The sequence below is a fragment of the Calonectris borealis genome, chromosome 21, assembly GCF_964195595.1.
Source record: "Calonectris borealis chromosome 21, bCalBor7.hap1.2, whole genome shotgun sequence".
NCBI classification, from domain to species: domain Eukaryota; kingdom Metazoa; phylum Chordata; class Aves; order Procellariiformes; family Procellariidae; genus Calonectris; species Calonectris borealis.
In genome coordinates this window covers 12,784,947-12,801,962 of record NC_134332.1, presented here as the reverse complement: position 1 = coordinate 12,801,962, position 17,016 = coordinate 12,784,947, and the positions used below count along the sequence as shown (strand labels likewise).

The 17,016-nt window shown below is 37.2% G+C and overlaps 1 protein-coding gene across 4 annotated transcripts; it reads right to left on the bottom strand.

Moving 5' to 3' along the window:
* Positions 1 to 227: 227 nt before the first annotated feature.
* On the bottom strand, positions 228 to 16,876 carry ZBTB34 (zinc finger and BTB domain containing 34). Of its 4 annotated transcripts, none has more exons than XM_075170927.1 (4): positions 16,772 to 16,867; positions 15,759 to 15,995; positions 7,746 to 7,868; positions 228 to 6,458 (listed from the first exon to the last, which is right to left on the bottom strand). In XM_075170927.1, the coding sequence occupies exons 3-4, from the start codon at positions 7,784 to 7,786 to the stop codon at positions 4,937 to 4,939; spliced, it is 1,563 nt and encodes a 520-aa protein (XP_075027028.1). In that variant the 5' UTR covers positions 7,787 to 7,868; positions 15,759 to 15,995; positions 16,772 to 16,867; the 3' UTR covers positions 228 to 4,936. The 4 variants fall into 4 exon arrangements, with proteins under 4 accessions (XP_075027028.1, XP_075027029.1, XP_075027030.1 ...); XM_075170928.1 differs by having other exon boundaries at positions 15,759 to 16,011; positions 16,772 to 16,835; XM_075170929.1 differs by lacking the exon at positions 15,759 to 15,995 and having other exon boundaries at positions 16,772 to 16,864.
* Positions 16,877 to 17,016: the final 140 nt, after the last annotated feature.

Below are 17,016 nucleotides of genomic sequence, written 5' to 3'. Positions count from 1 at the left end.
GGAAAAGGTTTTGGAGCACAAAACTCAAATTATTATCTCTTCAGAACTAAACAAGCAATGATGGCAAAAAAAAAGGAACTTGAAGAGTAGTTTGTCTCTAAAAATTTTTGATTCCTGGTTGATACATGAGTATTAAACTGCAACTTTTTATAACGCTTCAGGAAAAGCATCTAAAATGCAAGTCCGTTAGTAATTAAATATCTAAATGTAGACACTGACACCATAGATTTGCTCTAGAAGCATTTTAATTTACAAACAGCAATTCCCATTGACTTTATACCATAAAAAAAGCAATTTACAAGCAAGAAACAAATTCATCAGAACAAAATAAAGCAGCACTGAAATATTCATGTCACAAATCTAAACCCAAAGTGAATACAAGAGTAAAATATCATTTGAATAAATATTTTAAAATTCATGCTATAAAATAATCCTTAATGGCAAGTTATTAATTGTTACAGCATCAGCTTAGCTAGCTTCATTTACTTCATATGGTGATGAAGTGTGGAGTTGTGAGGTTACCGGTTTATATTGCAAGATAATGACACTAAGTCAAGTCATTCAAACTGTTCAATTATTTATCATGAAAAACAACCATACAAATAAAAGTTATTTAAAAATACAATTTTTCAGTCAGAAACAAACACTGTTAAAATCGTGCAAGAGCTCTACCTCTAATCAGATAGACAACCAGAGGCTTGCAATACAAGTCCAAAGGCTGAATTCATAGCATATGTAAATGGGAGAGACAGCAGTTTATTGTATCTACCATAGCAGGAGTTTACTACAAGCAAACCTGCCCAGTTACTGATACTTAGCTTCACATCCCCTGAAGAAATACAGGAACATATGTCCCAGGCTTACTTGTTTGTTTAGCATTTTTTTTAATATGTAAACTTGTGTAACTTAAGTTAATGCTGTCACAGGGATGTGCAAGTAGTATTAAATCTACAATATTAAATACAACTATTCTGGCACTTGTTAGAATATATGTAAAATGCACACAGATTATAAACTTTGAACATTTTGAATGACTTTACTAAACTTCCAATTCAACCACTGAGTATTACGAAATTTACAATTAATGAAATAAACAGATTCATATAAAGAATTTACATAATTCCCCAAATACTTTCAAATATAAAATTTAATAAATAACCCTGACCAGTCAAAAAGCACCATTCAAGGGTAAAATTCCCTTGGAAAATAGATTAGGTGTTGCATATTTGAGTCCCTTTCAATGGTTTCATGTGAAACCTGTTTAGAAAAATGACAATAAAAGAATCACAGTAAACTAATACAAAAATTCAAAGATGATATATATATATATATATTTAAAGGTAAAGCTCATTCCATCTTTTCCCAGCCCTTGATTTTATTCCTGCTGTTCTTCCCATAATTCAGCCTAAACATATTAAGAGGCCTCATTGTTTTGTCTAAAAGTAAGCCAAAGGCTGCAGCATAAAACATGAATTCATGCTTGGGAAGACTGCATTAAGAACTATCAATTTAGGCCTACAGTATATTCTGCTGAACAGTGAATTGACAGTATCCTTTATGCTATTGAAAGATTTCACACTAAAAAAGCAGAGCCAATCTTGAGGCCTTATTGACCAAACTGAACTTTTAATATACTTTAAATATTTACAAAGCTATTTTCTAAATGTATTTACAAGTTTAAAAGAAATAATATGGAAGATAACTGATTAAGAAAACTAAAATAACTGTTTAAAACCACAAGCATTAGCAAAGGTATAAAATCCTTTATTTTCACAGTTTGTCATAATAGGTTAAACATCTAGAGGAAAGGACACTGTCACTGTTTTCACATTTGTCTATAATTAAAAAGGTAGATTAAGAAGAGACTCAATTATGAACCAGCCTATATAATTTCATGATTTATTTTGCTGTCAAATATTTCTTCACATATTTTATTGACTTCTGCATTTATTGTAAATGAAATGTGTAACAGCTCTGTGCTAACTTAAAACTGTACAGACACAAGACACTGTACAGTACTTCCATAATTTGCTTAAAATAACACAGCATACTCTGTTTCGGTGGACTTGTGAAATGAACTTCAATCAGATAATGCTTCATGTTTCATGACAATGTTAATCCTGGCATACCATTATGTGACAAGGCACAATTTAATTGCTGTTGCCAGATTTGAAGTTCGTTTTCTACCAGAGTCACACACTTTGTAAGTGTAAATGTAATGCTTGGCGATGTTTTATGCTCACCTACGTATGCATTCTTTGAAGCACTGCTGAACTTTACAGTACTGTGTTATGGCTTGATAATTATTAACACTGCTAGCAGTGGAAAGGGTAAATGGCATATCAACATGAATAGGAGCAAGTAGAACTTGCAAACTGCTGAATCATGATTTTGTAGAAAAAGTGATCATTTCCTGCTCCTTAACAGTCCTGTTACGATGTTTTGAACCTGAACCTGTACAATCAAAGTGATGTTGGTTTTTTGTTTGTTTTTGTCAGAGACAATTTTGGATAAGTCACTCTTTGGTAAACTCAAACCATTTTAATACATTTACAAATACAAAGAACTAGATTTAAATAATGTTAAGATTGTGACACAAATTCAAGAAATATAAAATTAGTACCCATATCCTGCTATCCTCAACTCATACTTCCATGGAAAAAGTCACACCAAAGGCACCACAGCACAGGTCTGAGATAAAGGGTTAAAAATAACTGTACATTTCTTGGATTTTGAATGTCTCAAACTTAATTTATCAAAACACAAATTTTTTTGCATTTAATTACTTAAAACAAACATTTAGGAAAAACCAACATGTTTTTAAGTGGGTAAACATATAGACTACCTTCCCTTGACACAGACATATAATTTCCCTTACTGGAAAGAAAAGTTCTATTGTTGCTTCAAGGAGAGAAACATCTCCCCACCCTCTGCCTCTTTATTTAGGCAATTTTGGACAAAGAGGCAAATTATGTACTCAATTTAACTGAACTGCTCCAATGGAGCAGGTGGGGTTTATACTGTAAATCTGTATTTAGTGAAATTAATTCTTATTGCAGACTGTCACAATATTAAGAACTAGTGAATTTAATAAAGCTACTGCACAAATATGCCCCAACTTCATAGGAGCCAAAAAAGCTTTACAAGATAGCAAACCTACCTTTTTGCTTTCCCGTAATTTAGGAATGAGCTTTTATTTTCTAAATTTCAGGAGTTAAACAGCACGTTCACAGATGTATTTTCAATATTTGCTAAACAAACATAAGGCCCCATTATATAAAACCTGTATTTTAAAGAAGCATGTGATTAATTTAATTCTGTTCATCAGGTTGAATTTTACACAGTAGTGTTCACCAGTTCATGCTTTTGAGGTCTCTTAAGCTATTGGGGCTTTTTTGTTGTGGTTTGTTTGTTTAGGGTGGGCTTTTTTGTTTGTTTGTTGTTGGGTTTTGGTTTTTTGTGTGTGTGTTTTTTTTTCTTTTGCTTAACTGTTACCATTAGGTTTCACATTTTGTATATTATACTGACCTAAATTATGAAGTTAGCACCATATTAAAAAAAAAACATTTGGTGAAACAAAAAGATTTAGAGTATTTTTAAAGTTGTTGGTAGTTCCTTTATGCAGAAAACAACCACTGAAAATAGTAGGGAAGCCACAGCAACTCTGTAATACTCACACATGAAATAACAGACATATTGCTCGAAATTCCCATAGCGTATTTGTTTTTTTAATACAAAAAAAAGTACAAATTCCAAGTGCTGACGTATCACTTGGAGCTTTAAGTAGGAAGTCAATGTGCACCTGAAAACAGCTCTCTGTGAAGAGACCTATGAAAACACTGCTTGGAAATACTGTAGTTTAAACTACAACATCTCTCTCAGGTTTTAACCATGAAGAGTGATGAAGTTAAATTTAATTACCTGGTATGGTTCTACAGTACGAAATGAAGGTAGATTCTGAGGCCAGTAAAAACACATTTAAAACCACAATGCTACTTATAGGTTTGCTAAATTTTTTATATATATATATATATATAGATATATCTATCTCTATATATATAAAAATGTCAGCACCACAGGTTGTCCAGCTTGTGTTCTAGACAACTAACAAAACCCCTCAACAATTTAACCATAATTTAATAGATTTATGGCATTTGGTTTACTTATGTGATAAAGCAAAGCTATTAAAACAAGATAATTCACTTTGCTCACTTTTGCACACAAAGTAATAGTTTAATAAAATGAAAACCAAACAACATTCTTTTAAAACCAAAACCATTCTCCCAAAGTCCGAAGTCCTAAATCCTAAGCAGAGAGGAGACCTAGCAGTTGAAAGAGTGGTACATGGTATAAACCTTGACATACTTTTACATTCACCTCAACCAGAATAGGAAAAGTGAAAGCATTTTATATATATAAAGCATATTTATATATATAAACTAACTACCAAAAACAGTTAGTAAAAGCAAACATTTCATCATGACACACGGAAGGAATCAAAGCTATAATATTCTCTCTCCCCACTGCTGTGTAACTCATTACCAGCAACAGGATTTAGGAAATAAAATAAGGGAGATTACAGCTTCTTGGTGTATCCAGCAGAGCTGCCAATCTTATTCTAATATCTTTCTCCACTGGAATTTGTGTCTTGCCAGAACAACCAGGAGGGACAGTTTAGCAGACTCCTCTTATCCTTTCCCCAGCACACTGTCTTTTATATTTTGAGCATCTTCAAAAGTAAAAAAAACCCAAACAACCCAGCCTCCTTAAAAAACAAAGAATACTTATGTAGTCTTCTCCAGAAACCATTTCAAACTGATTTCCAGAGGGTCAGGAAAATTAAAAGGCTGTTATACTGAAGATTACTAAAAGAATAAAAGATTTAAAAAATACATTAGTAATGTGCTTGTTTGTGTTGCACTTAGAATGTAATTTTTTAATCAGATGTGTTAGACATTGCATGAATTTCCATACTAGAATCCATAGCTTCAGAAGCTGAAGCATCATTAGCTACTTTCTGTTCCACAAACGCTTCTGTTCTGTCTGGAGACTCTACCCTGTTTCTTACTTCTGTTACCCCAGGGTGATTTTTTCGCAAATGCTGGTTTAGCGTACCCTGGAAAGGAAAACATTTTCCACAGATTTCACAGCGAAAGGGCTTGTCATCTGTGTGACCACGAATATGATACTCAAGTTGGTCCTTGCGGGTATATTTCTTCCCACAAAACTTGCACACGAAAGGAGTTATTCCCATGTGCAATCGCATGTGTCGATCAAGGCTCCCCTTCTGGTTGAAAGACTTTCCACAGTAAATACAAATTAGCCTCTCACTGTATGGATACCAATGACCTCTTGTATTTCTTTCCCGTGGACTATTTTCATATCCTGGGTTACTCACCATGGATTCACTGTCAGCCCCTTGCACCAAGCCCTGAACATCACTATGCAAGTGACCAGCAGATACCCGTTTTTGGCGTGCACGACCCCCTCTGAAACAGCTCAGCATTGACCTTGAAGGACTCGTATTGCTCAGGCTTCCGAAGGTTTCAGACACACCTGTAGCCTGTGATGAGGCATGGGTAAACGAATAAACATGTTGTAAGACAGACCCATATGAACCAACATTTACTGCCACCACTTGCTCTCCATCCACCATTTCAGTATGGTATCCATCATCACCAAGGGAAGAGCTATCAGAGCAGCTTGGCCTGTCAGACTTTTCCATTTTAACTTTCACCTCTGCAATCTGACTTTCCCTTACTATCAGGTCTCCTTGCTCATGATCACCTTCGATCTGAATCTCATATTCAGAGATACTCCCACTGCTTCCTCGATCTGAATGCCCTTCTTCTTGCAGACGACTACGTAGAGTTTTGCCTGGAGTAGTTTCCATCCTAAGATCGCTGCCTGCTGTTGACTGTCCCACCTGAGAGCAATAGGGGGGAGATATCTCAATAGGATTGGCAAAGTAGCTGCTGTCCTTAACTCCATTGCGATTTTCTGAATTTTCTTCAGCACCAACAGTGACAGAGTCAACATCACCAACACTGATCTTTGAATGAATACTCTCCAGTATCTGTGTGCATTTATCAATGACGCACTGCATCTGTAGAAAGCTAGCTGCAGTTAGAAAACTAACAACATCCTTCAGCTGTAAGGACATCCTTCCAGTGTAACAAAAAGAAAGCAATTGTTCAAAAACATTGGGATTTTTAATAACTGATATTGATAAGCCACTCATGGTGCTTAATGCTGAATGGTCACGGAAATATGGAGAACTGGCAGCTAAGACAGCTTTATGGGCTCGAAATGGCTGACCCTGAATATGCACAATTATGTCACATAGCTTTCCTTGCAAGCGGAGTTCATTTAACTGGCTCAAAACAGTGTTGCTGTACTCGGGCACATCAAACTGAATGAAACTGCTGCTGTCCATTTCTACTGATGTAAAGAGTAATCTGAAAGAAAAATGAGAAGATTTACAACTGAGAATGAATACAGTTTTCCATTTAAAAAATAAATGCTTGCACATGTTGAAGTTAAATCACCATTTTGATCTGTTTAAGGTCCGTTACAACAAAACAGTTTGTATAAATACTTGATACAATACAAAAAGTAGACTCTTAATCTACGCATTTCTTCTGTTTCTATAATTTGAAGATCCCTCTGCAACATTCACAATTCAATTGCTCATAATACATCACAGGCTCCCTGGGACAGTCTATGGCCTAAAAGGAACTTCGCAGTTTCACTCCTTGGTAAGAACTGCAGAACAATACCCCCACCATCCCAAAATAATATTAATTTTATAGTCACTAGGCAAGTTAAAGACTTCAGAACCTTTAGTAGGTCTTCAAGCCAGATACTACATCAATACTTGCAGAGAACTGCACTGTTAAATTGCCCAAGAATGATTTTTGGAAGGCACTTCAAGAAGTTTGAAAAACCTGCTAAAGAGAAGCCACAGGCGCATATGTGTGTGTGTGTGTGCATACACACACAAAAAGATTTTAAAAAACCATTCCGTAGGTCTAGATATGTCAAATTTATTTCAGAGGAGATGAATGTACTACACCAGTGACATTTCTGTTTAAACATTTACCTTCTTAGAAAATAATCTCAATAATTGTTTAAAAAAAGTAAAAATCTATCTTTCAATATTCACATCACAAAACAAGGAAATCCTAGTGAAAGGAAACATTTAAGTGTGAACTCAATTCCAAACTATTTACTCAGTGTGTCAGAGGTTCCCAGATAATAATAAATTTGTGTCAATATGTGAGGCAGCATTTGAAGGAAAAGTGTTTGAGCCACTTGCGGACTTTCAATTTTTTTTTAATTTCCTTTTGTGATTTTAATTTTTTTTTTAATAAACCATGATGTGAACTTTGAAGCTTATCTGACACAGCAGTGATTTCCTAGCTAGAATGATTTGACATTTAAATTCTAACCTAACTCAAAAGCCATGGGTACTCAAGCTTGCCTGATACACTGGTAAAGGATGTTCCAAGAGGCTTTACAGAAATGTATATATTTCAAAACAAGATCTAAAGAAAAGCACTTTACCAATTTTTCATAAAAAGCACACACATACTTGTCCCTTTGTGAGTGTCTACCTGTAGCAGACATCACCTTATATTTCCAAGACTGGGCCCCTAATGAAGTGCCCAAGAATCTTCAGACTTTTATTGCTATTCTTGTTCTTATTAATGCAGAAGTCTAAACATACAATATTGCCACCATACCTGCTTTTCCAATTGAACAAAAAGATCTCAACATCATCCATTGACTTCTGATGCAGGAAGCATGTCCAATGTATCACAACATACTAGTGGATTTTTTTTTCTATTTATGTCTTATGTTACATGCTGTAATGGGACATATGAACAATGTAAATCAAATTATTAAAATTCAGGCACTCTAAAACCAAAATCAACAGGTAGGAATATGATAAAAAGTTTGCAAGGAAGAATTGGAGCTATATCAGCTGACTGTCACTTAAAACTAACATTCATATTCTTCACAAATGGAATTTCTTTTCAGCAGAGAAACAATCAGCCAGCTTCCTGACTTGACTAACATTATGTCTGATTTAGAAAACGGTCAAAAACTCTCGCAGAGCATTCAAAATCAGGTTATCAGAGTTGCTAAATATGTTCTGTAAGTTACCAATGTGTCATAGATTAAAATGGGTAAACCAGACTTCATCTGAGTTTTTACAGTTGTTACGGAAAAGCAGGGGAAGAGACATTTTATATGCTCTTATATCCAATGAGGGAAATAAGGACTAAAAGGTGGTTAACAGAATTGATATGATCACAGCCATCTATACAAAGATAGCTTTGGCAGGACAGTTTTATTCAGTGAACAAAGCTACAAAATGATTCAGAGCTTGTGAGCTGATGCAAGTCAGACATAGGTCAGAAATCAAACATTACAACAAACAAACAAAACCCAATCTAACAGTGGAGTACTTAAACGGCAAGATTAACCTTGTTATTCTGAGCATCCCTGCATGTTGTGCAGAGAACCAAGTCCCTAGCAGATGCATCCACTCCATTGAGAAGATAGAAGTCTCAGCAGTAAGGATATATGTTTGTCAACTTCTCTCTCATTTGACAGGGCAGCAGGCTTCATTACAAACCCAACATAGATCACTACCTTTAACTTGTGGGGCTTATGAGCTATGCACTGATGCAACAACAGGACATTCCTGATTAAGCTTCTCTTTGCTAAGTGGAGGAAGATCTTTTGTTGACCTGAAGTAACATGAATTGACAAGTTACCAAGGTTGAGGACTGTGTACAAACTACAAGACCAGTCCCCAGCAGCAATAATTTGTCATTCCTGCATCATTTCAGATCCTTGAGCTAAGGAACCAGATCTTGGTCAAGCCTCACTCAAATCCCATCAGAAATTACTCCTTTTTTTGTGTCTAGAATGTACAGAAAGTTTGTCATATATAGAAAGTGGCCTTCCTCCTTGCCCCATACTTCCCTAAGGCCTCTTACTCAGCGAAATGGATAACAACTTAGTCCTAGACAAAATATTAAAATACAAACTCACCACTAGCACTAGTGCAGACAGAAGGAATGAATTAAGGACAGCCACCTGAGTAGAAAGAAGATGTACATTTTATGCCTTACCATGGAGAAAAAAAATTATGTTTTGATCATGGCATCTTAACATCTCCAGATGAATTCACACTCCCTAGGAAATGGCCACACATTGAAAATGGACTGTGAACCCATACCAGAGAAAACGTAAGAACCAGGAAGAGTGGGACACCAAGAGGAAAGGGATCCTCAGCGATCCTTGCACATCACAACTCTGTGAGAACACCTAATTATCTCCATAGGCATATGTATCTATAAGCAATTCTACATCCTTGTTCTCAGAGTTGTTTCATCTTTCGTTTGGGAAACAAAGAAGCTTATTTTCCTTAAAATGTTAGGAGTAAACAGCACAAATCCTGGAATTGAGTGGAGAGGATCATGGAGTTAAAGGTCTGTAAGTCTGGCTGTCAGTGTGGCAGACAAGCAGTAAAAAACAGAAATAGGGATCAAGGGAACATACAGTATTGCTTTGAAAGCAAACAAACAGATCAAGTACACAAAACGCAGCCCAAAAAGCAGTGGACTATACCCATCTGCTCTTAAAAAAGAAAGTGAACAAGCTACAGCATGCACTTGTTGTGACTACTTTTCCACCTTAGTTTCTTCCTTTGAAGACGCATGCTTCCTGTGATCTTGAAAACATCTGCAGAAAGCTGGAGTTAAATAACAAGAATTTTGAACAGCAGCAGCACTTGACAGAAGGGAACCCTTCTTTCGCTTTCAGCCAAACACTGAAATCTCTAGTTGAAGAGGTCCTGGAACTGACGAGGTTGCCAATGAACACCACATTCAGGAGTAAGCAGGACTGTAGCAGGAGCAGCACTGGGACTGCAGTAATTTTGCTGGGGTTAGTACCAGGGCACCCCAACTTTCTTGCATCGATTTGGGAAGGCAAGACCCGGGGAAAAATCTGGGCATTACACACATCAAAGAAGCAGGCACCACTAGCAATGTGTTATTGATGAATAATGATTAGAAGAAGAATGATCTTATTTATTCACATAAATCGCCAATGTCACTATCTAGAAAATAAAAGTAATCTTTAGATTATATTCCCATACACAAGAAGGTTTTATTTTATTCATATACAGAATGAAGTTAGCAGTTCCATAATCAAATTCCAGTAGAATTAACCAAAATATTGTTCAGCAGGGTACTGTACTATAACAATACTCAATTATTCATCAATGCTGGCAGGCCAGTAGCTCTTTCAAGACAATATGACTTATGGCTGAAGTGTTTCTGAAACAGTCCTGGAAGATCACTACAGTTTGAAAAGCATAGTAAGAACCCCCCAAATTTTTAACAGCTTCCTCCAAGTTGAAATGTCTCTCTAACCTCTTCTCTTTTGGGCTGGGGTGAGTAGCATTAAACTGAAGCAGAAAGGTACTCTAAAATGCAAATTAACTTCAGACACATCCACTGTATGCTCTCAAGAAAAAAATCTCTACAGTTAACCAGACCGTCATAAGGAAGCTTTGCTTCCCAAAGCAATGAGAATGTAACTACTTTAATTCACATAAAAAATCTTTATAGAATTAGCAAAGGTGAGGAAAAAAAAAAAAATTAATCTGTAGTCAGAAGTCATGTCCAGTACCTTCTATGATATTTCAGCACATACGGAGGTAACCTGTGTTCTTTAGGTCCAAGACCACAGGATAGTGACTCAGAATGAAGACAATTTTATTTGTATTATACAAACTCAAGCATTCGGGCAGTAGTGATAACTAAAACAACTCATAGCAATGTTAGGTACTCTCATCGTTAAAAAGTAATGCATTTTGTCTTGCTTTAGCTTCCAACCCTGACTGTGGAATAGTGTAATGTTCGGTTAAAGTCCTGTAAAATTTAAGTCCACCTCCGGGCACCTATCTATGAATAGGCCCTCTCCTAACCTTCCTGCATAAGTAGATCAAAGTGTTTAAAGTTTTCATAGACATAATGTATCCAAAAAATTGGCTGAAGGCTTTCTAGTTTTAAAGCACAGGCCAGAACTGGATGCTAGGTTCACTAAGTCTTAGCAGCGCTCTGTGTTGAGCCTCCTGTCTATTACTGTAGGAGATGATCCAGTCACACTCAAAAGAATCATATCAATCCTCTTTGCGTCTGCATTACATTTATTCATCAGGGTCTTATACAGCAAACGTAGACCATAGTACTAATTTACTAGTAGTGGATCGCTGCCCTATGTCTTCAAACAAAAGCATTCATTGACGTAACCTGTGAACATGAGACTGACAGGCATTTAACATTTCTCATTAGATTTCAAAAGAAACTTACTTTAAAAATTATGTTCTATGAAAGCTCTTATTTCACTTAAAAAAACAAGAATAGATGGTGACAAAACACATTCTGTATTTAATTTTACTGACATCATACAGTAGCGGCAGGGAAGCATCATATAACTACAACATGAAGCTGTGTATCTGCCAACATCGTATTAGTTTCTGCTTCTAAGTCTGCACCTGTTTAATTTCATTCACTCACTGATGTATGATTTGCCATTCTTATAGACAGGTGAATGATACAAATTATGTTCATTTTAACTCACACAAAGGTGTGAGAAAAGATCCTTTGCATTTTCTTTAGTTAGCTCAGCAACATGGGTTCCTTGGGAAAAAACACACATTACAAATCATTACTGTTGTAGCCTGTCTCTGAAAACAGAAATACATAGAAAAGTTAGGAGGATCATAATGAAAATTAAGACTAAAACAAAAAAAGTGCCCCATGACACCAAGAATGGATACTCTATACATTACTGCTCAGAATACAGAGAAAAAGCAAGAAAAGAAACAGGTATTTGTATAAATCAGTGCACTCCTCCCTTGCATTTTGCAGGATTCAGTATTTAGTACACCATCTGTGAGAACTTAAGACATCATTGCAAAAATGTATCATCATTCAAGAGAATTTTAACTTAGGAATGTAACCCTGTCAGCTGTGATCATGGAAGTTTTGGGGCAAAAATCTTCATTACTGTCACTCCTTTCAGTTTGCATTTGCCTCAGTCTTCAGATTACAGCAGTCGCAATAATTAATGCTAGCTGTAACAAAGAAAAACTGCAATCAGATATGTCACAGTCTAGGGGCATTTCTAAGACAATCCTCTTTAAATAATCTTTGAAAACAGGGAAGGAACTGATCATAAAATCTTTTACCAGTTTATACCTGTCATAACAGTAAAGTATTATATTCTCTTTTAAAAGTCAACATATAGTGCCCTTGGATGGCCTTGTGTAGCGTGACACACAGCACTGCTGCTTCACTGAAAATCTGGCCCCCGAGGTATGGTAAGCTTTCCTACAGCTAGAAGAAAAAAAAAGCTACTCTCCCAACAATTGAGATAATTTTGTGCAGAACTACCACACACTTATAATATAAGCAGTACTATGTAAATATGTAGCATTGATTTTTGCATCAATTCTTCCTAAATTCAAGCAGCCATTTTCTTAAGAACTCTCCAGCCTTTAAAGATAATGAAGGAGACCAAATTATAGTTATCTCAAGTGAGATAATCACATACTATTTTTTTTTACAGATTTAAAAAATCAATTGCACTAAAGGTTTTTCCAGAAACACACAGAATAAATAATAAAAATAGAGCCTTGTGTATTTTCAGCTCATCCATGCAGTCTATTTTGTGGTCTATACAACACACTGCCAGAGGCATCCTCCTAGTGACAGAAAATATACCTAATGACACACTTCTCCACATAATTTATGCATTTAAATCATAGACATACATAGACATACATATTTATAAATTTAAAACAACTCCTTTAAACCATAGAAAGGACAATTGGGAGAATGTTTCCACTTGATACTTAAGGGAACACTTGGAACTTAATGGCAGGGATATATAAAATAAGTCTTTGTGTACTAACTAGATTTTTCTAAACTGACTGCACTACATAGAACTAACATTTAAAAGGTCTTTAACATAACATTTATTACATAAATCATAGCACTACAGTAAGCAAAAAACTGTTGAAAACTTTACTCTTTCTGATTTTGGTGACCTAGATGTTATCTTGTAGCAGTAATTCACAAGCACGTGACTGTTAACTAAAACCAAAGAAATTAATAACACAAAGCAATAGGCTTTAAGATTGGTGGTAAAATTGCAAGTGTCTACTTGACCACATAAAGTGATAGTTTCAACCATTTTCTTTCAAAGCTTCCCTTGAATGGAACATTAAACAAGTATGGAGTTACTGCTCAAGTATTTGTCATGTCAAACAAGATAATTTCCTAAATCACTCTTATTTATACTCTTCTTTTGTGAACTCTTGGTTTCCAGAGAATTACAAAGCTGAATTCTAGAAGCATTATTATCCATAGAAGAATAAATCAAACAACAGTCTTTGCTTAGGTTGATTCGTATTCTTTGTTTTCAAAATCACTCAAATATATTTAAACTTCGACACACTGGAGAGTACAACTAAAGAGACTGCTGCATATAAACATGAAATTTCGATATCTCAGAATAAATAAGTGACTGTCATGGACTCAGATGGAAGTTTAACGAAGAGTTGATATGCAGATCCTAAGAGATGCTACAGCACAACAGAAAATTCTGTTAATATTTCTGTTGCAGTATGAAGTTTCATTTTGTTTGCAGCTTCTCCAATAGTACAAAATGCACTTTATTTATGGCATCTTTTACATCTACAGTGATCTCAAAACCCTTTCCAGCTCAGCTCAACACATCATTCTGTTAGATTCGCCTCTCACAGGTAAATAAACTGCCAGTATGATTAAAAACAGCTAGCACAAGCCTATGTTTACGTATAAACTCCCTGCCCATACTTTTGTTAAGCTCAGTACTGTTTTCAACAGTCTATGGTATAGTTGATTCCTGATTCAAAAGCCATCCAAAAAAAAAAACCCCTAAATGAGAACTAAGCTACTTTTCCAGTAGTCTAATAACAGAGTAATGCAAAAGTTATGGAAACAACCACATCTCTCAAAAACAAATGGCTATGGAAGCAATTAGTTCCTTTCTTAAAAAATGGGATTTCAAATCCTCATTCCTCCAAATGTTAACCATTCACAAGTCACTCTATAGATTTAATTCACGAGGTGTGTTAAGTTTTGGGAAAGCTTGAACTAAGCTAAAAAATGTGCCCACTGGAATCAAAGGAAATATAGACAGTTCAGCCAAAACTTGAAATAGTGAATTTTCTGTGGTAAAACATACAATAAAAGGAGCATATGACTTATCATTCGTTGGAAAACAGCTTTGAAAACGAGTCTGCTTCACTTCTATTTTAGAATCTGTTATAGCAGTGGAGACTACACAACAATTTAAAACTTCATTACATTACCTCATAAAAATGCAGGAAAACCCCAGTTTCCTCTGGGGTTCAGAAAACTGAAGCTAGTTAGTACAGGCTGAAATGTAGTTACTAGAAAACTTAGTTCTTGCACACTTTCATCAGTAGATATCAGAACGCTACAGTGAAAGTCAATGTCATTATTCCTCCTCTGCAGACGAGAGAGGCAAAACTCTACTCAAAGCACTAAATATCCATAGTGACATCAAGAGTAAAACTCATGTCTGTCAGGCAAGCACTCCTAAAGTGTCACAGAACACAATCCCATCATTTGCATGGGTGAGCAATCCATTAAACCCCTACACTTTTTGCAGAAAATTTTTTATTAATTCAGACTTTTGTCTAACAAAAATTGAAAAGGATTTCTTTTTACCTCACCAACATTCACAATATGATGAATAGAAAACCACTTGAAGGAGTGGATGGCTTTAACATCAAACTTAAAACCAATTAATTTATATATACGTACATAGATACACAGATGCTAATATCGATAATACTACAAACCTATTCTCAATGTTTAGTATGGTGCAGCAGGGAAATTATTGGAACTGCATATTCAGCATTTCATAGAAAAAACCCAGGAGCTTCTTATATGAGCAAATATCCAAATAAATCATTTGTGAAACTTAAGTCCAAAGGACACCTTTGTCCCTTATTCTCAAATTGTCTTCCCCACAATTGCCTGCCTGTATGGAAGTGATTAAGAGTAAAAATAAAACAACTAGTGATGCATAAACAAAGTGTCACGCAACAATTAGAAACCTCAATACAAATAATCTCTAAATTTTGCTCTACAAGTCAAGTTACTACAAAAGCAGTTACAGGTATGTATGTATTTCTGAATACAGAAAAAAAAAAGTTACTAGAAGGCAAACTGGACATAGCCAAGATCAGCAAAAGTATTGTGTCAGATAAATAAAACAAAGGGGCATATTTATATTTATACATACACTTTAAATCAGCAAGATCTGACAAGTGATGACCACAATCTTTTATTTTGTGCACAAATTTCATAATATATCCATTATGTAATCCTAAATAGTTACTGTCCACATTTTCTGAATATCTGACAACTTTGAGATGTATGCTTTGAGAAGCCACTATCAGTATAAAAAAAACCCCAACTGAGAGCATGAGACTTGCAATATATATGCACCCAGAACTTGAGGAAGTGGGGAGGGAGAGGAGGGAGAGAGGGCTTTTGTACTTTCTGCTATTACAATAATAAATGATTTGCTACCAAGGTAATACTCGGTTAGTATTATGCATTTTAATCCATCTACTTTTTTTTTTTTTTTACCTTAGTCACTCTTCATCGAATTGTAACTTTTTGGCTCCAATGTTTCTTTTAAGCAATGCAGTAGCTATATTCTCTAGATATCAGCAACGTTTTTTGCGGTAGATTTAAAGTAGCTCTGAAGAACACATTTTCATAGTATTTTCCCAGTCCGTTACTTCTGATCGACTGAACATTTTGTAGCTCTTATTGAATAGGCAATGAAGCACAGGCACATCCTGATTCCAGATGTTGAGAATCCTGTAACAGGTAACAACTGCAGTGAAGCTAATCCTATGCCACCTTTTTTCTGGCAACCAGGCTCTCCCATGTTAACGTTTCTTAGATTGTTCAGGCTTGTTCCAAATTCACTCTCAACTTTGTTTTATTCTGAAATAAATCCAATTCTGTATGCTATGTATAGCTGCAGGGATTTTGAAGGGCCTTTGCAATTACAGAGATTGGGACTTCACTAGAGCTTCCAACTCGTGTAACAGAACAGCAGCAGCTGAGGGGTCCGCCGGCTCCTGGCAGTAACACTACAGACGGTACCAGTCTCAACCCGCTTCAGCCAGCCGAGCCCACTGTGCCAGCTATTTTATGCCTCGTTCGGGTTGAGAGAGGACCAAGACACCCACGCATTCCAAAGCCAAAATTACACTAGAGACACAGACTCGGGTTACGCGACGAGAGCTTCTGGCGAGACAAGGCTGGGAGCAGAGCAAGCCCGGCCAGCCGGGATCGGTCGCGGCAGCAGAGCCGCTGCCGCCGCTTCCAGGCGGCCCGCGTCGCGGCTCGCCCCTCGGCAGCCGGGCGGCCGCGGATCCGAGCCCTCGCGCGCTGGTACGGGTCGGCGAACGAGCCCTGCGCGGCGGCCGGGCCGCTCGTCCCGCCGCCGCCGCCGCCCCTGCCCCTGCGGGGCCTGTCAGGGCGCTGGGACCCCCTTCCCAGAGAACAGCCTCCGTCCCGCACGGGAGCGCCGCGTCGGCCCTCGGGCCAGGCGCCCGCTGCAGCGCGCCGGCGCGCCCGCTGCTCACCTGGAGCTGTCAGGGTCTCTCACATGGCGGGTCACCGGCCCGGCCCGGCCCGGCCCGCCTCCTGCCCGCTCCCACCGCCGCTTCCCGCCCGCTCCCACAGCTACTCGCACCCGGAACCGATTCCGCTGGCAGCGCTTCCGCTTCCTGGTGACGTGCACCGGCAGCGGGCGGAGCCACCGCCCCGCCCAGGACGAGGGGCGGGCGGCTCCCCGCGTGCCGGGCGCGGCGGGCCTCGCCTCGCCTCG